This window comes from Alosa pseudoharengus, unplaced genomic scaffold (genome assembly GCF_046254945.1).
Source record: "Alosa pseudoharengus isolate Yale_2024_CS ecotype anadromous, Long Island Sound unplaced genomic scaffold, YU_APseudo_1.1 YU_APseudo_1.1_scf_8, whole genome shotgun sequence".
NCBI classification, from domain to species: domain Eukaryota; kingdom Metazoa; phylum Chordata; class Actinopteri; order Clupeiformes; family Clupeidae; genus Alosa; species Alosa pseudoharengus.
In genome coordinates, this window is record NW_027468870.1 from 15,379,765 (window position 1) to 15,406,168 (window position 26,404).

Genomic DNA, 26,404 nt, shown 5'->3' on the forward strand with positions numbered 1-26,404 from the left:
TCACGTAAAGAGTTGGAACCGTATGTCTAATAAGGGTGGGCTCTGATAACGCACACACAGAGATACACAAATAGGTCTGTTGATTTGATTGAACGGTCATCCAGCCAATCACATCAAGTTAGCGTCAGTGAATAACCCGAGCCGCTCTGATCAAATTCAAAGTGTGCGTCTTTCAAGGCTGCTTGAGTCTGCATTATAAAGTCTGCAGTGATCAGATTTGAGGTAGAATTGAAATGATAATTGTTACCACATTATTAGTAAACCAAAATTCACTGTCTGTCTGACAGTTTTTGTCACAATGTAGAAATGCACGAGTCAAGGTGAAAGCGGGGGTGCGCGCACCAAGGCCCTTGGCTACTGTTCTCATTATTCTCTGTCTATGATCTGCAGCTTTTCTCAAAATATGGGCCTCCTCAACAATTAGCTTACTGGTCCACGTAGCCGCGAAATTAAGTTATGCCTGGTGCTTCACGTCTGATCATTTGCAGCAAGATTGAATGGTATGGAACAGCGGACTGAAAGAAAGATAGGCTAAAGTTTCCCCAATCAGAAATAGCCTTCTTATTAATTTGGTGTCATCAACTATATAGACATAGCCCAGCCAGGCCAGCACATATACGTCTCCAAGACGCTTGGAAAAGATCTGAACAGCTTACATCGCGTTCCATTTAGAACATCTTATTTGATCTATTGATCTTACAAATGTCGGCGGCATTTCAGTGTCAATGTGTGTCGTTCTACATCTACTGGAGATCTTAATGTCTTAAATACTATCGCGTTCCATTTAGAACATCTTATTTTGATTTTACAAACAGCGGCGTCAAGACACATTTGAGTTCTACATCTGAGAACTAGGATTTCCAGCATGTAGAACTCAAAGAACGCTTATGAGCGCTCATGCAATGTGTGCGTCCCTGCAGCAAGTGAAAGGTAACGTGGGCTACAACACTAGTTTAAACAACAACGTGGCTTCCTGTAACTATTATTGAAAACAGCATAGAAACTGCTAATCATAATCTTTAAACTGACATTAATTAAGCTGGCTATATGCAACACAATTTATTTATATTCCCTTTGCATATGTTTGGGTAGACTTAAAACGTTTTTGAATTTGAGCTTACAGTTCTGTCATTATTCTGTGTCCTTTACATTTATACATAGGTATTATATTAATAGTCCAGTGATACCTCGAAATTAGGCTGTTGTCTGTTAGTCAATTTATTGTAGCCTGCTAACCATATGCACAAAACATAATTTCTGAAATGATTTCTTCATTTATAACATGAGATATGTCTCCATGTAGGGTAGTGTAAAATAGTGAAGTGATAGCAGGTAGATAATGTAGGCCTAAATGTCACACACAAAGGCCTACATGAGCCACACAAATGAGGGGCGCTGCTTGTTCTGTCCCTCCCAAACTGCATTAAAATGGTGTATTTATTTAGCAATCAGAATTTCAAAAAAGTTTCGGGGGAGAAACTCCCGGATACCTGCCAATATAGTCCGCACCCCTCTCAGAAAATACTTACAATGTCCCTGTAGGGAGTTATTTATAATTTGGCCGGATTGTTTCACTTCCCTATCCCACAACCCCCACACTTTTAAAAAGCTTGATACGCCTCTGCCACACTCTATACCTATTTTTATCCTACACATGGTTTACTTTTAGATTACTCTACACTTAGATTATTTTACACATGGTTTACTCCACATCTATTTCATTCTACTCCTAGTTTACTGTACACCTTTTACTCCATGCACTGTTCTCAAACTCTGCTAAGCCTCTCTCTTTTTGTTACTTTTGTTCTTTAAAACTCGCTGCACTTATAGCATGTGCTACCCCTAATCAGCTCTAACTGTTTTAAACCAAAACTGTACTGTTCTCTTATTGTTGTAACCAAGTAATACGGTTGCCATTTTATCTTGATACTGTACTTGGCACTTTCCCTCAACTTCCACAAACTCTCATCCACAAACTGAACAATAATCCTTGAGATATTTTGAAACACCCTAATGCATTGGCCATGCATTGTGGTGCTTCTAGAGTTTCAGTTGGTTATTAGTAAAGTGGTGTTTTGATGTATTGCCTTAATGCATGGAAAAAATTATATACATCAATAACTTTTTCATGCTTTAATTGTATTCCTATTTACAGTCTCTCTCTCTCTCTCTCTCTCTTTCTATCTGTCTGTCTCTCTCTGTGCATAGGTGCAAATGTACCTATTTGATCCTTTTGTCTTCCCTACTCTCTCATTAACCTTTGTGGAGATTTGGTCCCACTAACCCAGTGACGTTATGAATGGGTTTCCCTCTCTCTTGTATTAATGCCTTACTGATTGCATGGGTTTTCACTGACGCTCTCTCTTCTCTCCTCTCTCGCCGCCCTCTTTCTCTTGTCTTGTGACATGCTTGCTGTGCAGCAAATGGAAACTCTGGCTGTAAGTTCAAAATACGTTGACATGTTTCTCTGACTCTTGTTCAGCGACACGTATTTTAAATGCGTTGAAAACCTAAACATGACTCAGGTTGATCGATATCAGATGTGCAGTATGATGTAACTAAACACATATTGTATGAACACTGAATTTGAATAGCATACTTTGTAACGTTTACTTTAGTGTTTGACATCCTCTATACACATCAGGGATCCCTGGGCCCACTCGATGAGTAGTGGTTTATAATGTGTAGTGTAGAGCCTGTGGGGCCTTTAGATGTGTGTGAGGCGTGTGGTTGTGATCATGTGTTATGGGGCCTATAGATGTGTGTGAGGCGTGTGGTTGTGATCATGTGTTATGGGGCCTATAGATGTGTGTGAGGCGTGTGGTTGTGATCATATGGGGCCTATAGATGTGTGTGAGGCGTGTGGTTGTGATTATATGGGGCCTATACAGTAGATGTGTGTGAGGCGTGTGGTTGTGATCATATGGGGCCTATAGATGTGTGTGAGGCGTTTGGTTGTGATCATGTGTTATGGGTCCTATAGATGTGTGTGAGGCGTGTGGTTGTGATCATGTGTTATGGGGCCTATAGATGTGTGTGAGGCGTGTGGTTGTGATCATATGGGGCCTATAGATGTGTGTGAGCTGTGTGGTTGTGATCATGTGTTATGGGGCCTATAGATGTGTGTGAGGCGTTTGGTTGTGATCATGTGTTATGTGTGCCCACAGCAACTGGAACTGTGCCAACGGCTTTACAAGCTGCACTTTCAGCTCCTGCTCCTGTTTCAGTCCTACTGTAAACTGATCGGGCAAGTGAGTGCCATCAGCTCTGTGCCAGAGGTAAAGACACACACATGCACACACATACACACATACGTATACACACACATATACACACACACATTGCCATAGATATTTACTAATTAATTTGCTAGGCAAATATAAGAATCATGTGTAAGTAGAGTGTTGATGAGAGTGCATCTTATGCAAAGTTTGATAATGGACAGAGAATTGTGGGCCATCAAACAATCAAATCAATCATACCATCAAAATCCAAGTAGTTTAAGAGACAGGGACAGGACAGACGGTCAGATGTCATGTAATGTAACAGAACACTTCAGTTGTGCGCCTGGTGTAGCCTGCCTATTAGAAGTGAAAGAGAGTTTCAAACCTAATCAAAGGCAAGCGCTATAGACTCTTATCACCCGGAGAGAAGAAATACTCTTTTTTGATTGGCTGGTGGGGTGGCTATTAATTCTGAATAACGGGACACCTATGAAGTAGATCTGGTAAAAAAGCTTAAATATCAATGCTTATGGTTACTATAACAACCATAGTAGGACGACGGTTGAGTCTGGAAGCAGGCTTCGCAACATGGAATCAGCTGTAAACAAGCTAACTGTCCATGGATTCATGCTATAGCTGTTATAGGGCCAAAGAAACAACAACAAACTGAACAAGTCGGCTTCTTTTTCAACAGAACCGCTTGTTTCCTTTGCGTGCTATAAAGGCATGACTATTGCCTATAGTGGCAACCGGGTGATAAGCGGGATAACGGCTGGCGAGGTATGTCCTTTTATACGGAATTAATGGACTTGGGCGGAGGCAACTCCTCTGCTGCACGTCGGGGAGTTCTTTGCCTCTCGCCCTCGTCCATTAATTCTGTATAGCAGGACACCTCGGCAGCCGTTATCCCTTAGACAGTGGCCTGCATCCACTACAGTGCATCCACTGAGCCTCAGGCGTTAACCCCCTGTGTGTCGCCCTGCAGCTGCTGAACATGTCCCGGGAGGTGAACGACCTGAAGAGCAGCCTGAGGGTGGCGGCGGCCGCCGTCTCCGGAGACCTGGTGTCCCACCACCGGCCCCCGCCCCAGGCCAGCTTCCCCACCACCGAGGCGGCCGTGCAGGCCGTTCTGGAGTGCCTGAAGAACAGCGAGTTCACCACCGCCATCCGCTACATACGCCAGTGCAGGTAGGCCACTGTGGAGAGCGGTCAGCTTTGAGGAGTGTTATGGTACTCGACTCTACTTCATCCAAATGGTTAAGGGACTAATGACAAGGAAAATACACTCAATGTGATATATTGAGATAACATATTAACTCAGCTCTGGTGTATCAAGTAGAGCAGAACTATGTTTGTATCAGGGTATGCAGCTCTGCTGGTTTCTATTGTGAGTGCTTGTGTGGAGATAACTGTATTTCATTTGTGATCCAAGTGAAGACATAAAGGGCAACAATAATTGTGAGTCATGATTGGCAAGGATAACTTGAGCAAAGCAAAAAATGACAAAGATGGTTGTTAAACACATGATCTCATCTCTGCGTTCCTCCCTCTCAGACGCACGTGGCCAAATGACATCTTCGGTGGCAATGCAGAGGATGAGGTGCAAACCCTCCTCAACATCTACTTCCGGCACCAGACCCTGGGCCAGACGGGCACCTTTGCCCTGGTGGGCTCCAACCAGGACCTGTCGGAGATCTGCGCCAAGCTGATGGAGCTCAACGGCGAGATCCGCGACATGATCCGCGTCGCCCAGGGCTACCGGGTGGTGGCAGCCTTCGCCCCGGACTCCAGCGCTTCCGGCGTTAGTCTCTGACAGGAGGGGTGCGGTGGCGTCCCCTCGCCCCCCCCTCCATGGCCTGGCCCTCCCCCTCTGCTGCTCCCGCCTCCTACGCACCTCCACCCTCCCTAACATTGACCCCCTCGCTCCATGCGCTCCCCCCGCACTTCCATCCGTCTGCTGCCCTCCTCCCTGCCCCCTCCCTTCCCCCGCCCTTCACCTCCACCTCCCTATCCCTGCCCTGTGTGCCAGGTCAGGGCCCGCCGCTCGGGGCGTGGGGGAGCTGCTGCAGCTGCCCCTCCTCTGCGGGGTTCCCCCCTCCCAGACTGCTGCCCTACGTGGGGAAGCTGGGCCGCGCCGCCATGACTCTGCTCAGACGGGATGAGTGCCTGGATGGCAGGGCGGCGTCTGACTCGGGGTGCCAAGCCGGTGGCAACAGCGGAGAGACTAAACCGTTACTGCTCGACATTTCGGACTGATGTCACTGAGTCACATCCTCTATTGCACTAAATCGAGTTTTTCTTTCCTTGACTTTTTTTTTTTTTTTTTTGCTGTTGTCATTGCTGTTTGCTGTTGTTGTTGTCGTCATCATCGACAATTTCTCTGGTATCGTCCTCATTAACGTTACAGTGACATTGAACATTACAGAAGGCAGGAGTGTCGAGTTTTTGTGACTTTGCTACTGAAAAGAAATGCTGCAGACTTGGTGAGGAAAAGCCAAAGCCTGATGAGAGGGACTGACCTGATCTCTCGCCATTGCTGACTTTTTGCTGAAACTGTCCTGGGGAATCGTGCAATGCTACTCTCTTGATGTAAGGCCTTCTACTGTACTTACTCAGCTCACACGAATGTTGTAGCTTTTTTTTTTGGAAAGAATAAAAAAAATCCTCCTGGCTTTCACAATAAGGACACAAAGACTATAACAGCACACAGAATATAACCGAAGTCTGCATTTTGTTGTTGTTGAGGCTATATGTCCAGGCTGTGAGCTTGTTTGCTTGTGAAACAACTTTTCACCAGTTCATAGGTTCAACACTGTATTGTAACATATCATTTATTTGTGAATATTCACTCCATGCTACTCGACAATTAGGCTGATATTCAGCATTCATGTCAATATTTTACAAAGGAATAGGACACATGGATAAGCTATTGTAGAAGTGACTGGATTCAATTGTCATGTCAGTATCCCTTTTTACTCATGTGTTGCTTTCTACTGTATAGTATCTTGCCTGTAGGGTTATTTTCACAATGTCAAGGAAAATGCATTGAACATAGTTTTATGAGAGACAAAGTTCTATGTTGTGTCAGTTTAAACTGCCAAGCATGCATTGTTGTATTTACAGTAAATTGTATTAGAACTATTTATTAACAAATGCATATTTTAAAGGAGAGAAGATATGTTTGTATAAAAGTACAAAGGGAGGTCTCCCCATGCAAGTGTGTAGGAGAGTGTGTTTGTGTGTGTGTGTGTGTGTGTATGTGTGCGCAAGGGTGTGTGTGTGTGCATGCAAAAAGAATATTGCACATTGTACAGCTTCCAGTAGGAAGATTGTATGAGTAGATTTTTGTGTCATGTAAATAATTTTCCAGTTTTGTGAATTATTTTGGGTTGGTGCTCTGTTCATGTTTGAATCACAGTAAATAAAACAAACAAAAAAACAATAAAAAAGGCATACCATTTTTTTTCTGTCACGTCCATTTTATGAGCATTACACCAACAAATACACCAACAAATACACCAACTTATTTGGATGCTGTCGTGGGAAATGAATCCGCTAAACCAATCAACCTCCAATTAGCACTCTGAATCACTATCACTAGCACTCTGGTGAAACCGATCCAAGAAGACACTGGAGACTGAAGAGAGCTGCCGTTGACCAAGTTTAATTCACAAGTACTGACAATGGACAAAGTCTGACAAAGTCTGACCAAGTACCACCAAGCAGTAGAATCAAGGTATCTGCAGATAACCTGTTCCCATGAGAAGGTGCTCACGATCTGAAGTCTGAGCGACTGTGTTTAGCCTTTTATGCTATGTGTGAGATCCCAGACCCTCCTAGTTTCCGTACGTCACTCACCCAATCCGACATCGAGGTTTCTCCTCGTGATTAGTGATTGATACCTGACTTAGCAAATCAGCAATATTACAATCGATCATAATAGTGGATTTCGTTTTGACACTTTTCAATAAAAAATAAGGTGTGCTCATGTTTCGGGCTAACGCACAGTTTTGAGTTTGGTGTTCTCATATGTCATTTTAATGTACGGTTTTTGCTGACATAACGCGTCCTTTCAGGTGTGATGTATGATGTATGGCTCTGTGAACGTTCACGCCTCGGTGTGATGTTTCAGTGTAGCCTATGTGACTTTGACTAATGGTCTATAGCACGTTATGACCATATAGCTGTCTCAGTCCCATCATTAAATGGGCTTCACATGGAGTCTGTGTTTTGTGTTCTTTCATTTTGGAGCACTTAGCACTGTTCCCTATTGCCAGGTATCATTCACCTGTCAATGGAAAGTGAACGATACCTGGATCACGTGCTATCAATGCTTCGAGGTGCGTGAGAGCAGAGAGGGGACTTGTCGAAAAGATGAACAATATATTGCGTGCTATCAATGTTTGAGGTGGCTTGGCGAGCAAAACCCACGTGTAAGTGGGTGCATGAACCTTCAAGGGAACAGGACATTACTGTATGTCCTTGTTTACTGCAGAGTGGTACTCAGGCCTTTTCACTTTATGTTGGAAATTTACCACAATGATATAGGCACTGACACTAACATTCACACCAGCTGTAAAACACAACCACAGCTGCACATTAAACCGAGAATTCCACATTAACGTGCACTGAAGTGAATACGCACAAGAACACACAAGCATGACTCATATAATAGCCTACCTTTTCAATCAGATAAAGGTCACCGAGTAGCCTACTGTAACAGACTGTTAGCTATTGGCTGCAGCAACTTGACCTAGGTAATTGATTGTTTTCGGGGGGGGGGGGGTTCCGTAGGCCTACTGATAGTACTCGGTGACTTTGAGAAACGGAGATATATGAGAAAAATCGCTGGACTAGGCTACTCCTTTAATGCAGATCATTACTTTCCAAAAATCTTCTATCTGCAGTCTATCTTGAATAAGGACTGTAGGTTACATCGAGCACATAATATGATGACAAAACCTAGATAGATACTTTATTGATCCCCAAGGGGAAATTCAAGGTCTCAGTAGCATACAGACATCACACACATGCACATACAGCAGAAAAAGTAATATACATATAAAAAAAACTCCACTGTACAATAGAGTAGAAGATAAAAAAATTAGTAAAATACTAAATATACTATATAAACTAAATCAAATATCCACATAGTGTGCTTAAGGATGATCAAGCATGAGGGACTAATTCAGTGTGCATTGTAAGGTGCTCTATGAGAGTGAGTGTCATGGTGATGGTGCAAATAAGTAAGTCCAACAGTGCAAGAATAAAGTCTAGAGACCAGCATAAAATAAATATGGACATATAAGAGAATAATGAATAATGTAGACAAGGTAATATAAAACAAACTATATCAGTGCAAGAATAGGTTGAGGTAATAGGGTTACAGCCATTGGTCAAGTATTAAGTATAAGGTATTAAGCATTAAGTACGGCCATAATCCAGGCTGTGGAAGGGAGGGTTTATGCATATATATGTGCTAATATAGCATGTAAACAGTGTAGCAGTAAAAACAGTAGGCTAGTGGACAGTACGTACACAAACATGGAGAAGGTGAAGAGGCAGACAGACTATGCAGAGAAGTCTATCTCTCCTCTACCCTTACTGTAAGTGAAGCATTGAATTGTTCAATGGCCCTGGGGACAAATTACTTCCTCAGTCTATCAGTTGTGCATGATAGTGAGCGAAGTCTCCAGCTGATCAAGCTCTTCTGCTTTGTAATAGTGCTGTGGAGTGGATGACATTCATTGTCCAAGATGTTGATCAGTTTGTTCAGGGTCCTTTTGTCTGATATTGAAGTGATGCACTCCAGTTTGGCTCCCACGACAGAGCCTCTCTTGTCAGGGTGAACAGGACTGGTGAGAGCACAGTTCCCTGTGGCGCTCCGGTGCTGCTGATCACAGTGTCAGAGAGACAGTTCTTCAGTCTGACGAACTGTGGCCGCTCGGTCAGGTAATCTGTAATCCAGGAATGCACCTAAATGCACTTAGTCATGCATCAAGCCCACATTCAGCATGTCTTTCCCTATGGTCTTTCCACGCTTACCATGTCCGTAGGGCCTACCTGGTTTCCTACTGGACAAGTTAAATATTTCTCAACATAATCTCTAGATAGAATACTTAACTCTATAAAATTACGCCTGATCCTGTACATAGATGGATTCCTCGTGGATTGTTTTTGACCCATGTTTATTGTACTTGAATTACCAATAAAAAAAGGCATTGGAAATAATGATAAAAATAAACCTCTATTAAAGCGTATCCTCAACTTATAGAGAAAAAACGCAGAGGTTAAGAGACTCTCCCTGTAGGCCTATACTAGTTCTAAAGGCTGGTTAGGGTAATTTATAATGCGTAGCCTATAGCCAACATAATATGCCAAACCAGTTATAGTGTATTTTAAACTCGGCGATTTAGACTGTATACTGTAAACTTTTTTTTATGTTAGACCGACTGTAATGTTATCTGATTCATTGATATTGTCGCTTGATTCTTGTTAATGTTTGGAAGTCGTTTTGACATGTCTCCTATAGCCTACCATTACAATCTTTGACTAGATGTACTGCAAAGCGGTACAAAATATTACTGCCGCTCAGTCCAGCACATTCTCTCTGCAAAAATAAATCATGCTTGTCAATTTGTCTCCATCTCCTACTCCACCCCCTACTCTTGCAACTTTTGTGTATGTAAATGAGTGTGTGCATCTGTGCGTTTGCTTTTGTGTATGTGTGCTTCTCTGTGTGTGAGTTTTCGCTTGTGAGTGTGTTTGTGGGGGTAATGGTGTGTGTGTGTGTGTGTCTGTTGCCTGCATGTGTGTGGGGGTAATGGTGTGTGTGTGCGTGTGTGTGCGTGTGTGTGTCTGCTTGCCTGCATGTGTGTGTTTTATGTGTGTGTGTGTGTGTGTTCGCTCGAGTGGATGTGTGGGGGTAATATGGTTTGTGTGTTTTATGTGTGTTTATGTGTGTACTGTATGTGTGTGTGTGTGCATGTCCCTGCATGTGTGTGTTTTTATGTGTGTGTGTGGGTGTGTTTGTGCATGCGTGCATGTACGTGATTGTGTTTATGTGTGCTTGTGTGTGCTTGTGTGCGTGCCTGTGTGTGTGTGCATGTGCGTGCGTGCGTACGAATATCTACTGTGTGCGTGTGTGTGTGTGTGTGTGTGTGTGTGTCTTTTTGTGTTTATGCGTGTGTGTGTTTATGCGTGTGAGTGTTCATGTGTGTGTGCATGTGTGCGCGCACATTTATGTGTGTGTGTGAGTGTGTGTTTATGTGTGTGCCTGCATGTGTGTGCATGTATCTTTATGTGTTTGTTTATTTGTGTTCATGAGTGTGTGTGTGTGTGTGTGTGCATGCATAGTGTAGTCACAAATGTACACATATACTGTATTCATTTATTCAGTGTTTCCCATACATTGACTTATTTGTGGCGGCCCACCACAATATCAATATTGAATACCACACAATGATTTTCCAGGTTGTACTAAATTGTGCTTAAATCTGGTTAGCATCATAACCACGCTGTGCTAATTTGTAAAAAAACTGTTGTATTCAAGTTAATTCTGCAAACCAACCACCACAAATGGAATTCAATTCTGTGGGAAACACTGTTATTGTATGGCCCCCATAAACGGAATTCCACGAAACTTGGCATGTATTCAGAGGGTGTCAGATTGATCCGACACCTCCAATTTTGTGCAGTTTTGACCCTGTGACCCTGCGATTACAACACCTCATTTTTACTTTTTCATTTTTAACTAGGTGGCACTAAACATCAAATGAGTGGTTACGGGATGGGTTGACATGGCCCCTTGAGACCAACATACAAATGTGGTCCTCCTAGGCCCTACAGTTGTCGAGATATTCACAGAAAACTGTTTCCTCCCTACCCTCTTTCGGGGGGTCCAGGCCGACAAGGGGGGGGCGACGGATCAAAACGAAAAACAATGCTTCCGTGTCATCCTTCTGGGGCAACATGCCTAACAAGTTTTATGCACCCCGGTCTTTCAGTGTCCCAGGAATCATTGAAACAAAATCACTGAAGAAAAAAAAATCCGGAAGCTTCGCTGAGCGGCGGTCATAATAATAGTATATTGCGCATAGTTTGAAATCCATTCAATTCTGTAGTTCTCTTTTTAATAAACTTACACACTAAATGATGGTGTTCCTTGATCTTCTGCACAAAATGGAATATCATTAAAGCTTTTTATTTGCATCCTTATCATTTGTTGTTTCACTTGCAGTCCTAAATTCTGGAATTATTCAAGAAGGTTTCCAGGCAGAGTCAGTAGTCAGTCAGAAATCTCAGAGAGCTTTTGTTCACGGCACCGGAGACTCACATCATGCCACTAACAGGCGCAGTCTGCTGTTACAATACAAAAGGCACTTCTTCTACCCTTCTGACAGGCTTACATCTCCATTAATGGCATGTCAACCATTTTACGACCTCATTACCTAACCCATCAGCTATATCTATAAGGATGTATCCCCTAACAACCGACATCCGGGGAATCTAGTCAAGATTGACCCCAAGGCAGTAAATAAGCTTAGGGCGCCAACTTTCTGAGAGTGGATCTGACAGAACCCTCTCCAAGGCCCATACAGAAGCAGCATGCTTTCACAAACACCTTGAATAGACATTCCACAAATGTTGGCCATAAATCTTTTCTCTCCGTTTCTGCCTACTTGCACATTTCCATGTTTAACTTGCTCACAAACAACACCAAAAGTGTAAATGGATGAATATAGATCACACATATGGCACTACTCTTTAAAGCTAAAAATGTCTTCCTACACACTGTAGCCAGATTGACCAGAAAATATTTCCATATTGAATGTATACAGTATGGCATTCACTCACCAGGGTATATGAAGAAATGACACACTGCAATTTCAAAAAAGTGATGAGAACAAAGCAAAAAAAAAAAAGCAAGAGGACAGGATGGCTTTTTTACTGAGGTCTTTACTATGTAACTTTGACTGTCAATCAGTTGTCCCTTAGCCTAGAAATCTTGACGCACCCTAGCGGCAGCAAATTACATTTGCTTCCAGGGCTAGTCTAGCAACTCTCCGTTGGCTTGTGAGCTCGAAAAATTAAACTTCTATCAGGCCAATCAAATCGTGTATAGAGTCGTTAGGCGGGCTTAACATAATGATTGATGGCAGAGTTGCAACAGTTTGGCTTGAATTCCCTGCTACTTGAAAACAAAGAAGATGGATGTTGCTGTTGGCCAACAGTGTGACACGAGTTAAGCTTGTTTTAAGTTGGCAAACGTTTGAACTAGCCAACTAGCACCGCTGGTGGGAAAATGCATGGGAGCGCTGTCCTATTGCGTGCAGAGGGAATTTGAAAAACAACCGATTATCCCGCCTCTCGGACTGAGTACTGCGAACGTTGAGTGCCCAGACCCTACATTTTAATATGGGTCTGGCTCGTCAGGCTAGTTGTCCCTAATTGTACATGTGGAAATGTATAGCCTTAATTATGTGTGCTGCATGTCTGGATCCATTGTATCCTCTGTCTCCTGCTGTTCAAAACAATTTCTCCTATAAGATAATAAAGGCTGATCGTCAACATTATTATTCACAAAAAAAAAAACACAGTAGGAAATGGATGAATTTATAATTAAATTGCCAACAGATGATCTATGGGATTCAATGGTGCTGGTGAAAACCTGCAAACAGTGACATTTCCAGACAGTAAGCACATCTACTCTCATAATAATATTATAATTTGTTATTGTATATATAAAAAACATGCACATAATAGACTAAGGCAATATTACAGTATGTTCTTCATATGGTTGTTGACCATAGATTATAGGTGCAAAAAGGGATACTAAAGAGGTTTATTGTTGCAATTGCCCTTTAGTCCATATATATAAATCAAATGTGGCAACCCTTAAAAAAATAAGCCCATTGCTATTGGGGCGTATTGTTGTCTAGCCTTACTGGCACACATTTTGGATTGATGAGAATTAAACATATTTCCTCAACTAGGATTTCTGAGGGCTGAGCTACACCCGGCGCGTAACTGAAGCATCCGTTCGCGTTGCGTCTGCTGCAACAATTAGCTTCCATTATAATCAATGGAAGTAGCTACACCAGACGTGACAGTGGGGCGTACGTTCGAAAAAAATAGACCATTCATCTAAAATGGATTTTACGCGTCGCGAACGGAACGCTTCAGTTACGCGCCTGGTGTAGCTCATACCTTAGGACTTTTAGTATGTTGTTCTGGACACCTCATAGAAAAAACTTTTACAATTAGTTCTATTTTTGGTTCCAAAATGAGGTACTTTACCTGGACTACTTTGGGACTTGCTACAGTTAGGCTACAACATTATTCTATAAAGAAAATACCGGAAGGCCAGAGTCAGAGATAACATGCATAAGATAACGTTATTGCTATGGCACAGATTCTAGAAAGCTAGGCTACTAGGTTCCCAGAGATGCGCTCTGCAGTAAGATCGTTGGTAAGCAGGCTGTGCTGGGAAGAGACATCAACATGGGCAGTAGTTCAAAGAGAGTACGCTTTTATAGAGTTATACATTCTTCCTTAAGAAAAATTTAACTCCGTAGACACTATGAAAACCAAGTAAATAGACGGACACAAAGTGGTCAACGGGGAATTACGTGCTGATTTTGGGCTGAGCTCAACGTTGCGCTCCGCCCCACATTGAGCCCTGTTCTGCAAGCTGCAGTCAGGGGTACTTGACTTAGATGTAATGAAGTTGCGAGCAACAATATCTGGAGATTATCCTAATGAAACGCAATCGTGGGACCATTTACATCCTCAGGGGTTTACCATACACGGGAAGACCCGGCAAAGCAAGGTAAAAACGTTTTATTCTTTTTTTTATTTTTTTTATCTTTTTTGAAAAGCACCAACTCTAAAAAAAATGTCAGATGAAAAAGTGAGCCAAATTTAACTCTCTTCTTCCAAACTAAACAGGGTAACCATGTCGGGCATATTAATAACGGTGACCCCCATCAGAGTGTGTATCGTTAATCTCGTTGAGATAAAGATTATTATTAAGACTTAAAGGAGAACCCTTTTGTGTTTTAGTAGACTTCCAAACATAACAGTGGTGTCAGGAAAAGGAAACCGAAACTTACAGTAGGCCTATGTTGACTTACTCTGACTTATCTTTTCACTTCAATTTATGTCTTAGGAATGTGTGGCAGGATGGTGGAGAGATCATCAGTTATTTCGATTATTTTCGCATATATCACAATTCTCGGATCATTCCTAAGTATCTTCACAAGGCACATATGTGGGCACGCAGGGAAGGTAAGACAATTCTAAAAACTGGTGGCATTCAGCCTGGTTGGTGGCATTCAGACTGGTTTTCATATAGCAAATAAGACATTATCTTGTTTGTTGATTGTCAGCCTACATAGGCTACAGTAGCCTATATTAGGGTCAGCCTACATAATAATAATGTGTGTTTATATGTGTAGAGCCTTTGTTGACTCAAAATCAACTCAAAATGTCTCAGTGTCATACTCAAAATGTGTTTTTTTTTCACTTCATGTATGAATTCTTCTTCATGTGACAGTGACTCGTCAGGGTTCTCAAGTCTCACGCAATGGGCATGAGACACACGCAATTCAACAAGTTCAAACGTTCACACGCTTGCATTTCTCACACAGAAATATTAGCCTACTAGGTATCTACATAATTATTAGAGGAGGCGCAGAGATACAGAGAGGATTTCTCGCAGGGTTCAGAACTAGCGCACCACTCACCAGCCAAATCTAAAAAAATAAATAGCCACCGACATCCAATCAAAATATAGTATTCGTTGTATACGGGTAAAATTCCAAAATAGACATCCCCTCCCTGCCAGGGATGGATTACTGCATGGGCCAAGCGGGCCCAGGCCCAGGGGCCCAAGGGGTCAGGGGGCCCTGAAGCCCAAGCCTTTGCATGGAATCATTGCCTCAATATCAACAAATCAGGATGTAGGCTATGAATCTGATTGAATTTAGTATTGGCCATCCCCAAAATGCACCAGAATACAGGAAATCACATCAAACAAATTAAAACATTTCTGGGGGAGGACCCTCAAACCCCCCCTCCCACATATACGACAATAAGTGGGGGGCCCTTAATATATCTGGGCCCAGGGGCCCGAAAGTTCATAATCTGCCCATGCTCCCTGCAACCACGTTATGCTTGTGCACTTGTGTGGGGTTACACGTTTACGATTTCAAAACTGCACCAAAATTATTTTTATTCAGTAAGTCTGTCATTTGGTAAACCAGCCTACTTATGGCACTTTAACAGTGTGTGTAAATCACGCCTTTCTACGAACACTTGTAACGCTAGGCCTAGCCTAGACTACTTTATGGCAAAATGTTTTATTTATAAACTAAACTAAACTTTCGGTCATTAAGAAAACATAACGATTGTGTCGTTGTAGCTTTGTGTAACCCAGACATCAGCAACGTTCATTTTATACGACCAATCACTCTCGTGGCTGCCTGCACTTTCCCTGTCGTCAAGGCTGCAACTTTCGCACTCGTTTGTGCTTTTTAGCGGTGTGTTCATCAGGTCCCGGGACACCCGTCTGAGCCTCCATGGACCATGTCAACAATGAATGAAAATTAGCTTATTATCAATGAGTGTTATCAATTTGAGCGAGAATGCTACACATACATTTTTTTCTAAAGATACAAGACTGCTGCAGACAATGAGCTGCCAATAGTGCGGCAGATTAGTGAAACAATCGTTCACTTTGTAATACATCAAAGCATCAAACTTGGCACAAATATTCTTTGGGACCCACTTTATCCAAAAGCACATTAGCCACGCAAAAAATCCAATATGGCCGCCATTTTCCAAGATGGCCACCATTGAAAGCCATTATACAGCGGGGAAAATAAGTATTGAACACGTCAACATTTTTTTCAGTAAGTATACTTCCAATGAGGCTATTTGCATGAAATTTTCACCAGATATTACTATTAACTCAGATAATCCACCCATATAAAAAAATCCAAACATTAAAGTCCATAGGTAGAGTTATGTGTAATAAAGTGGAATGACACAGGAAAAAAGTATTGAACACGCCTGCTGAAATTTCTTAAATACTTTGTGGAAAAGCCTTTTTTCGTAATGACAGCTTCAAGGCATTTCCTGTATGACGAAAACTAATCAGTCACAGTATTCTGGTGTGATTTTGGCCCATTCTTTTAAACGGATAGTCCTTTAATATTGAAGATTCCAGGGGTCCCTCTTGTGAATCCTGATCTTTAGTTAACTTCCAAAACTGTTCAATTGGATTGAAGTCAGGGCCTTGATTTCCTTTCTCTGAAACCAATTGAGAGTTTCCTTTGCTGAATGGTTTGGATCATTGTCCTGCTGGAAGGTCTAGCCATGCCTCATCCTCATCATCCTGGTGGATGTAAAGTTTCTCCTGGAACAAAATGACTCCATTCATCATTCCTTCAACTGTATGAAGTCTGCCAGTACCATGAGATGAAAAACAGCCCACACCATGATGCCACCACCTCCAAACCTCATTGTTGGTATGGTATTTTTAGGGTGATGCACAGTGCCATTTCTCCTCCAAATATGGTGTGTAGTATGACATCCGAAAAGTTCAGTTTTGCTCTCACCAGACCAGAATACATTCTCTCAGTATTGCATAGGATTGTCCAAATGTTGTGTAGCAAACTTTCAACGAGGTTTGACATGTTTTTCTTCAGCAAAAGAGTCATGCGGGATGAGCGTGCGTAGAGGCCATGGTGGTGGAGTGCATTACCTATGATTTTCTCTGTAAAAATTGTACCTGCTGCCTCCAAGTCTTTCTGGAGCTTTCTCTGAGTGGTCCTTGGATCTTCGGCTACACTTCTGACTATCCTTCTGACTTCCTGGTCAGAAATCTTGCAAGGAGATCCTGTGCATGGCCAGTTGATGATGCATTGATGTTCCTTCCACTTGCAGATAATGGCTCCAATACTGCTTGCTGGATGATTCAGATGTTTTGAAGTGCATCTGTAACCAGTTCCATTGATATGTTTTGCAACAATAAGGTTGCAAAGGTCTTGGGAGGGCTCTTTGCTTTTGCCCATCATGAAATGTTTCTTGTGTGACACCTTGGTAACAAAAAAGCTTTTTATAGCCCACCAGTATGTACTAACCCAGTTTATATCAATTTGCACAGATAGGAGGGATAATTTCTCTAAATACTTATAGATTCCAGTTTGTTCCTTGCCATTCCTTGCCTTTGTGTACTGCTTTTTCTTAGTGTGTTCAATACTTTTTCCCTGTGCCATTCCACTTTTTTACTCATAACTCTACTTTTAGACATTAATGTTTGGATTTTTATATATGTGTGGATTACCTAAGTTAATACTAATGTCTGGTGAAAATTTCATGCGAATAGCCTCACTGGAAGTATACTTACTGAAAAAAATGTTGACGTGTTCAATACTTATTTTCCCCGCTGTACTTGGTTTTTGACTTGGATTGGGATTGCATAATCACATTTTGATGATCTTGATATCTAAATATAGGTAAAAGGGTCCAAGGGTAGACTTTCCAATTCTACAATAAAATGTCAAAGAATGTGTTAAATTATGAAGATAGATGCAATCAATGGGAAAAATAGCACATTTTAGTACTAATTTTAGCATAATTAAATTGTTTTTTGTTAATAAAACACATGTTGGTTGTTATGTTATGTTAATGTTATATATAATAATTTCAATACAATAGTGCAGATTGACAGGACATTAGCAGGAAAGAGAGAAAGGGCTGGATCGGGAAATGATCACAAGTTTAAACTGAACTTCAGAAGGGGCAGGGGGGCTAAGTAAGTGCATGTGTTTGTTTAAATATATATATAATAATATATAATAATATATAATATATATATATATTATTATATATTATTATATGTGTGTGTGTGTGTGTGTTTGTACCATGTATTACCTTAATAGAACAACAAAGACTAACAGGAAATGTGTGGGAAAGAGAGACAGGGCCCCAGTAATAGTGATGCCTCTGCTCTGTAGCTAGCCATATCAGAATGTCTGCATTACAAATTAATTTAATCATTGCATTTGCAGGCACACAACGGAGTACACTCAAGACTAATGCGGTAGCATTTACATCTTCAGACATTCAATCTTGACACATTTAGTCAATTGTTGACAGCTCTCAACAATTGGTGGGAGTGTCATCCACACTACTTGCCAAATGTCACCTTCTTTCCTCCAACCCCAGTTGGCAGTACTCTCCATATTCATTTGATATTGTATATACTTGCCTGGGCCCAGATACAGACAGCTTGATAGGTTGCACACTTCACATGCTTAGCAAGACATGCCCTTGTTGGTGGAATGGCATCATAGGACCTCTGCTTCCATCCAAACAGGTCAAGTCTTGTTTCATCAACTCCATCAGCAGTGCTGTTCTAGTTGTACATTGCTATGACAAACTTCAAGTGTGTTGAGATCCACATAATCCGTTATTGGTGGGTATTGACTGAGCTTCTCAAAGACATTAGACACTTCAGGGCACACTTCTCAGGATTGCCAGGCAATCCATTTGCCTCTACCACGAAAGGCTAACACAACATCACAACCAGTGAGGGCATGGACAAAAAGCATGCCATCTGACAGACTTACTATGACCAAATTCAATCCACAGCTCCTCTAAGCCTGCATCCCGTAGAGTCCCAAAAACACTGAGTGCAATAGCAAGAATATCCGTGTCACAGGCCTTAATCAACACAGATTTCTTCTGTTGTGCATGTAGCTTAGCTGTGTGTGTGGAACGTTGGTAAATCTCACTCCCCGATGCCTCAAGCTAGTGCAAGCGTGGGCTTTTAGCTCAATTGTCAGCACGCTCGACTCCCAATCCGAGGTGCTGCTGTTCGTGGGTTCGAGTCCGGGCGTGTGCAGGGCTGAATCACACAGGTTCAACACAATGCAGGTTACACGCAACTGCATGAAGGGCATGCAGAAAGATTCTAGTGTCAGCCTCTTCATGGTTGCAAGGACTTAGGCCTTCCAGGCTGTCAGGTTTATGCAAAGAACATTTTCTTCTTTGGTCACAATCACCACATTGTCTGGACACCAAGTCACAATTATGTAAGTTCAGTCTTGTTGTCATTGTCTCGCTAGAAACTTTTCCAGTTAGGTGGTACTTTGGTTTTGTCAGACACTCTACTGTACGTCTGCCGCCCTTGCCTCATTTTGATCGTGTTTCAGCCTTCAGACTGGAATTGCAGTAGACGTTGAATACGATGTCTGTCCTAACATACTTTGATAGGCATGTATCTTTGAAATAATAGCATATTCTTCAAATGTCACTGATGCCTTTGGAGACAATGAATAAACAAGAGAAGACTCATCCTTTGTCTGGAGGAGAAATAAGAGTTTCCAGAATGTTGACAAGCTTCGACTTATGACCCATGTGGGGTTTTCCGGAGTCGCTCAATGATGCAGGGAAAGACTGGTTTTCATGTTTAAAGAATTTACTTCTTACGGTCACCTGTATCTGAGTCTGACTCTTGGCGAAAGAAGTCAGTGTTGTTCTTTTTAATTGGTTTGTAGAAGGAAGCTTGATGGTGGATTTTCATGATTTAAAAGGGATGTAATCATGGGTTTCATAAGGGTTTATGTAGTCATGAGTGTCATAAGTCTTAATGTCACTGCATTTGCTATGAGCAGTGTGAGGTCATGGTATCCTGTGTAGGCCAGAGGAGTGGGGTGAGTGGAAAAGTACTGGGGGTACCAGGATGAGAGGATCCCCTCCTTACATGGTCAAGGGAGACAGGGTGTTATCAAGCTGGTGAGGACCGGACAGGACAGGGAGTAGGAGGCTGCTGTGTCTTATGAGTTAGGGCCTCTCCAGCTAGAGAATCAGATAAGAAGGCCCTATTTCCCCAAACGGGAAAGAACCAGAAAACCACTATTTTACATATGTTTCCTACGCATTGGACAGGTTTGCATATAGTTTATGGGAAGATGGTTTCCACCAATGTAAGCGACCCTGCTTAATGCTGATTAGTGAAAAGTGTTTTTTGGGGATGGCGCGAGAAGGCGGCACTTCTCGAGGGCCGAGGGGTATAAAATATATGGTAACACTTTACTTGACGGGTGAGTACATAACACATTCATAGCAGCTGTCATAAACTGCACATAAAGCATTCATAACTGTTTCATGAGACATGACTCAACATTCATACCAAACCTTTCATGAATGTGGAAGACAGAATGACAACTTGTCAAAATAAAAGTCCAACATCGTATTTGTGTAACCTGGATACCATTAATTTAATCTCTCCAGCCTTTGTAAATATTTCATGAAAATCTTAGGAAGTCTACATTGAATGTCACTTTACTATACAAGTTGTGAAGTATTCGTAATCACTGAGTTTAACACTGGGAGGCCTTTCAGCTGACCCGTATTTGTGTATCCTGGAATGGTTGGACATTCCCAGTAGCAAAAGATAATAATCATCTGCAACGGTTACATCATAAAACAAATACATTTTTATGAAACAAAAATTATTTGCTTGACCATGTTCTGTCTTTTTGGCACTGGAGTAGCCCATTGACTCAGATGTGACGTGATCAGGTAAGAGGTTTGGACCAAAAACGGCAATGCTGCTTTGCGACTTTGGACTTTTATTTTGACAAGTTCTCGTCGTTCTGTCTTCCACATTCATGAAAGGTTTGGTATGAATGTTGAGTCATGTCTCATGAAACAGTCTTGAATGCTTTATGTGCAGTTTATGACAGCTGCTATGAATGTGTTATGAACTCACCCGTCAAGTAAAGTGTTACCAAATATAGTGTATAGCCATCCGTAGACAGATCTCGTCGGGAGCCCCAGCTGATGCCCCAGCTGATGACATCTCCTCCCTATTGCTTTGATGGTTAGTCTGGACTTTGGTTGGGCTGTACTATCATTGCAATATGGAGAATAAAGATCAACAGTCTTCAGAAAGTCTTCTGTCTACATTGTCTCCTTCGGCTTGTTCCAGAGTGCTAAATTACTAAATAAATTATTCTGTTTGTTTTCAAAGCTTTACATGGTTTAGCACCTCAGTATTTATGTGATCTTTAAATTCCTTACTGTCCTCCTAGACCTCTTTGATCATCTTCCCAGTGTCTTCTTTATGTTCCTTCTGCCTCTTTTAAATCCAAGGGTGACAGAGCTTTCTCTGTCTATGCTCCCCAGCTTTGGAATAGCCTTCCTGGTGTTGTGAAATCCTGCCCCACTATTAGTAGTTTTAAATTCAACCTAAAGACCTACCTCTTCTCCCTAGTTTTTAACACTCCCTGACCCCCTCACCTCTCCCTTATTTTATATGTTTATATGTATGTACGTATGTATTATTACTATTCTTCTTCTTATTATTATTATTTTATGTAAAGCACTTTGGTGCAATGCTATTGCTTTGAAATGTGCTATATAAATAAATTTGACTTGACTTGACTTGACTAAATAGTCAAGTGGTAAGTATTAATTGGACAATTGGATTCAGAAGTGGACTTTTTCCACAACACTTATTCACCCAAACCATTGAAAAAGTCTTTGGAAGAAACCGTACCTTTCTCAAGATGAGGGCCAACAAGCTCAGCAGCACTAGGGTGTGCAATGGCTTTTGACTCTAGCGTGACAAGATCTCTGGACTCCTCCTAAAAAGGGTTGCCCAGATCCTTTATCACACCAAACAACTTCTGGACCTTGTGTGAAGGATTTCCGAGACTGGTTAGTCTGTTCATGGTGTCTGACATCTTCACTAGCTACTTTGGCCTGAGATGCAGACTCATACTGAGAAACCAAATAACTAAACTGGTCCAGATACCATCCATCGCATTAGGGCTGATGGGTTCTCAGTTATCCCAATGGCACCACCATCACCTTTGACAATTGAATTGGCCTGTGCATGGGCTTGATCAAAAGCCAATCCGGAAAACTCTGTGGGTCTTGTGGACCACAAAGTTCCCTTGCTGAAATTCATTGGCCAACTGAGGATGTGTTTGTTGTAAAGAGATCATGTCCCTAAGGTGTATGGAAAGCCATCTAGTTGACATTATTGTTTGCAAAGAAAAAGGGGATGAGTGCAGACAATGATTGACAATACAAAGTTAAGTTTGCTTCTCTGAAAGACCTGATCAAAGAGAACATCACCAATTGCATTGACATCACAAGCTCCCAGAATTGAAACTTCACTCTTCATCTGCCTGTTCTCACACCAGTATTCCCAACTTAAAGAATGGCCTTGATCGATATTCCAGAGAGAGAATAAATTATATTTGAGTGAGAAAGAGGATCAACAATATTCGAGAGTGAGCTTCGATAAACGATTTTCGAGTGCAGTCCAACTATTTCTGGCCGCTATCTTGGAAACTAGCCTTGAAATAGATTTATCTCGCACCATTTATTTTGCCATGTTAAAATACATATACATTGATGCCTAGATCATGTAAATACGCCCAGCCATTCAAGTTCTACAGCAAAAACTTTTTTCTTACATTTGATGTGGCGGCCATCTTGAAAAATGGCCGCCATGTTGGATTTTCATGTGGCTAATGTGCTTTCCTCAAAAAGTAGGTTCTAGTGATTATTCATGCCAATTTTGGTGCTTGTATCACAAAGTGAATGATTGTCCTGGAATATGGACTTAACCTGCCGCACTATAATGAACTTGCTGTCCTTATAAAAAAAATAAATCAAAAGTTGGTCTCGGCATGCACATTCTTGGTCCAATGGTTCAGTGACAATAGGCTACTCAAATGAATAAAGCAATTAGCCTAATAAATACAATATCTGTCTCACTCAGTAGGCCTACATATACATCTCGTAAATTGGTGTCGAGTGCAGTCCAACTATTTCTGGCCGCTATCTTGGAAACTAGCCTTGAAATAGATTTATCTCGCACCATTTATTTTGCCATGTTAAAATACATATACATTGATGCCTAGATCATGTAAATACGCCCAGCCATTCAAGTTCTACAGCAAAAACTTTTTTCTTACATTTGATGTGGCGGCCATCTTGAAAAATGGCCGCCATGTTGGATTTTCAGGTGGCTAATGTGCTTTCCTCAAAAAGTAGGTTCTAGTGATTATTCATGCCAATTTTGGTGCTTGTATCACAAAGTGAATGATTGTCCTGGAATATGGACTTAACCTGCCGCACTATAATGAACTTGCTGTCCTTATAAAAAAAATAAATCAAAAGTTGGTCTCGGCATGCACATTCTTGGTCCAATGGTTCAGTGACAATAGGCTACTCAAATGAATAAAGCAATTAGCCTAATAAATACAATATCTGTCTCACTCAGTAGGCCTACATATACATCTCGTAAATTGGTGAGCCATAGAATATCCCACCGTCAAGATTATTATATTTCAAGATTCCAATCTATCCCGCCTAAATATGAAAAGTTATTTCTACTGACATGCTTCCTGGTGACATAAAAACACAAATGGTTTCCCCTTGATATAAAGGCTGACATTAGAGTAGGCTAAGTATATACTTTCCCAGATGGGTACAAATCCCAGACTGTCCTGAAAAATAAACAAAAACAAGATATAGGATGTATAGATTACAATGACAAATTCAAGGTCTCAGAGGGTTAATGCTTCTTTCCCAAAAAACTCACCAGAAGTCGTTTTTTTTTTTTTACATTTCCTGCATGCCCCCAGACCATCCTAAGCTGAGTTACCAACCTTTTTAGTAAATAGTGCACTAACTTTATTCAATTCTACACTCATTGTACAATAATTAAAATGAGCACATGATTTAGCGCACAAGCCAAACATTTTAGTGAGTGAGTGCCCCCCCCCCCCCCAAGCTGAGCTGAAAACTTGAGAACCCTGACAATGTGATGTTGTGGTAAATGTAATGAAGACTAATACCACCAAATAGTCACCAAAGGATGATGTCATGCACGCACACATAGAAAGACAGGCCTCGCTGTATGTTATCTAATAGACTCGCCATTGAGATTGATTGTGCACATTATTTTCATGGATAATACAGTAAACTCATCCACCAATATAAATAATTGACTGAACATGTGCCTGTGTTGTTTCAAAATCTATGTTGTGTGTTTTTCATGTAAGAGTCATGTCTGAAGTCTTCTTCATGCGATGTCTCCAACTCCACTGTAGTGCAATGTGATCTGATGTGAAGGAATGTGAAGATGTGCAACTCTGTACAGACCTGTTAACATGAACTTTCCCAAAGGGGCAATAAACTAACTATCTAACTAACATTATGACAGCCCTAGAAAATATAGAAAGAGGAGTGGATCCAGTCATCATCAACAACCCCAACATGCCCCTTTGGCACATGTATCCATACGTCCGAATGGTACGTTATGATGTTCAACATCGCTTTTGTTCTTATTGTCAATGCAATGGACTGCAAGACAGTTTCCCCTTTTTGATTTGTAAGACAATTTAACCATTTGCCTACACTCACATCACACTATTCAGGTAATTCACTTAGGCTGACTGTTTAAACTGATTTGTTTGTAGACAGTGTGTGTAGGCCTTTGTTCAGATAAATGATCCGTGGCTCATGTCTATATGATGTTAGAATGTAACTGAACTGAATGTAACTTGTAACTGTCTCCATTTAGCTTTCTCCACAATGCTCAGCCATGAGCTGAGCTTGGGACATGAGCTACTAAACTGATCCAATCCATTTAAAACAAATGTAGACTGTCATTATTATATTTTTTATATTATTTTATTTTTATATTATTATTACGGTTTTTTTCCCCCCTGGCCCATTTAGTATGGTGATTTCATGTTTCATGTTTCAGGTTGTAATGCATAAAGGTTGTATAGAGCCAACAGCAACAACATATTAGTCTATTTTAAATAATTAGGGCCAGTTGGGAGGACATGGATTAAGCCAAGTCTAAAATCTCACTGGAAACCTTTACTGAAGTTCTGGTGTAGTATCTGGCTATGCCTGATCCCTATTTAGGAAACTGGACACACATAAAGAAGTGGTTACTTACTACATAAGATAAATCTTTCCTAATATATTGTGTTTGATGGGTAGGCTTTTTTTCGTGGCTACTGGATTGAATTCATTGAAACGGAAGACACCTGGGTTGTTCCTCTTGAGGAATTAGAAAGGTGAGCCCATGTCTGGTCAACCATGTACAATGCGCTATTTTGAATTATCTGATATTTTTTTTGTTTTAGTTTGGTGGTATTCTTTCAATTTATGTCACATAATAAATTGTTTTCTACAGGAGAGGTGGCGGTAAAATTCCACTACCAATACTGGAAGACATGAAGGAGTCATATGAGCCAGTACGACATGTCTATGACGTTCTGTATGACAAGTATTCTCAATATAGATGGATTGGTAGTAGGGAAATGACATCTAATGACTGGTGACCCTGCAGAGTGAAATTTCTATATTCCACTTCTTTCATGGGGGTGAATTATTATGGTATGAAAAGGAATGATCAGATATCATGCATCATTCATAAAGAAATAAACTGTGACATTTTAAACAACCCATGTTTACTGCCATCCATTATTTCATACTTTACATGTTCTTATAAGCAGTCTGTGTCTTGTGTAGTTAAGAATGTTATGAAGAACAAAGGCCCAGGTAGGTATATGTTTTTGCAATGAAAAGTATGTTTTTTTTGTCAATGCACTGAATATGCTGAGGTGCTAGATCATTTAGATTGTAAACTCACGGAACGTAGTCTTTCTTTAATACTCAAAGGACTTACATTACAGCATGTTCAGTTGTGTTGGATAAACTATTCACTGTTAAGCACAAAACATCTTTATCAGGTCAGCTATGAGTTCTGACCTTTGGAAGGAGAGACTCAGTCTGATGTCATTAATTGTGGGTTTGTGACCTTAATATCACAGATTAGTTAATATCACATAGTCTTGTAGGATACAAACTCTTCATTTATAAAGGTTATTATGATACTTATAGTTATAGTTATAGTTACATACATCAATAATGGTTATGTGGATTACATTGTCTCCATCTTTGAATTTTCACAGCATGTATTGCTTTTTTAAATCCATGTTAAAGAGTTATGTTATAGAGCCAAGAGTTATAGAGCCAACATTACAGTGTACGCCTATCTTATGGTCAAGAAACGCTCTAAGTTATAACCATTGGATTGTAGGCTACTTATGAAATGGATGGAGTCA

At 41.1% G+C, this 26,404-nt stretch overlaps 1 protein-coding gene and 1 long non-coding RNA gene across 2 annotated transcripts in view; both read left to right on the plus strand.

The window, feature by feature from the left end:
* Window positions 1-6,685, plus strand: part of fryb (furry homolog b (Drosophila)) — a 72,669-nt gene extending 65,984 nt beyond the window's left edge. The window contains exons 60-62 of the mRNA XM_076274644.1: window positions 3,168-3,278; window positions 4,210-4,412; window positions 4,779-6,685. Of these exons, the coding sequence (XP_076130759.1) occupies window positions 3,168-3,278; window positions 4,210-4,412; window positions 4,779-5,037 (573 nt within the window). The 3' untranslated portion in view covers window positions 5,038-6,685. The remainder of the gene's footprint in view (window positions 1-3,167; window positions 3,279-4,209; window positions 4,413-4,778) is intronic.
* A 6,994-nt stretch (window positions 6,686-13,679) lies between these two features.
* LOC143111855 (uncharacterized) lies at window positions 13,680-25,740 on the plus strand. The gene is made up of 5 exons (XR_012984623.1): window positions 13,680-14,055; window positions 14,395-14,513; window positions 24,484-24,572; window positions 25,275-25,351; window positions 25,471-25,740. It is a non-coding gene; the product is annotated as an uncharacterized LOC143111855 (long non-coding RNA).
* The last annotated feature ends 664 nt before the right edge of the window (window positions 25,741-26,404 follow it).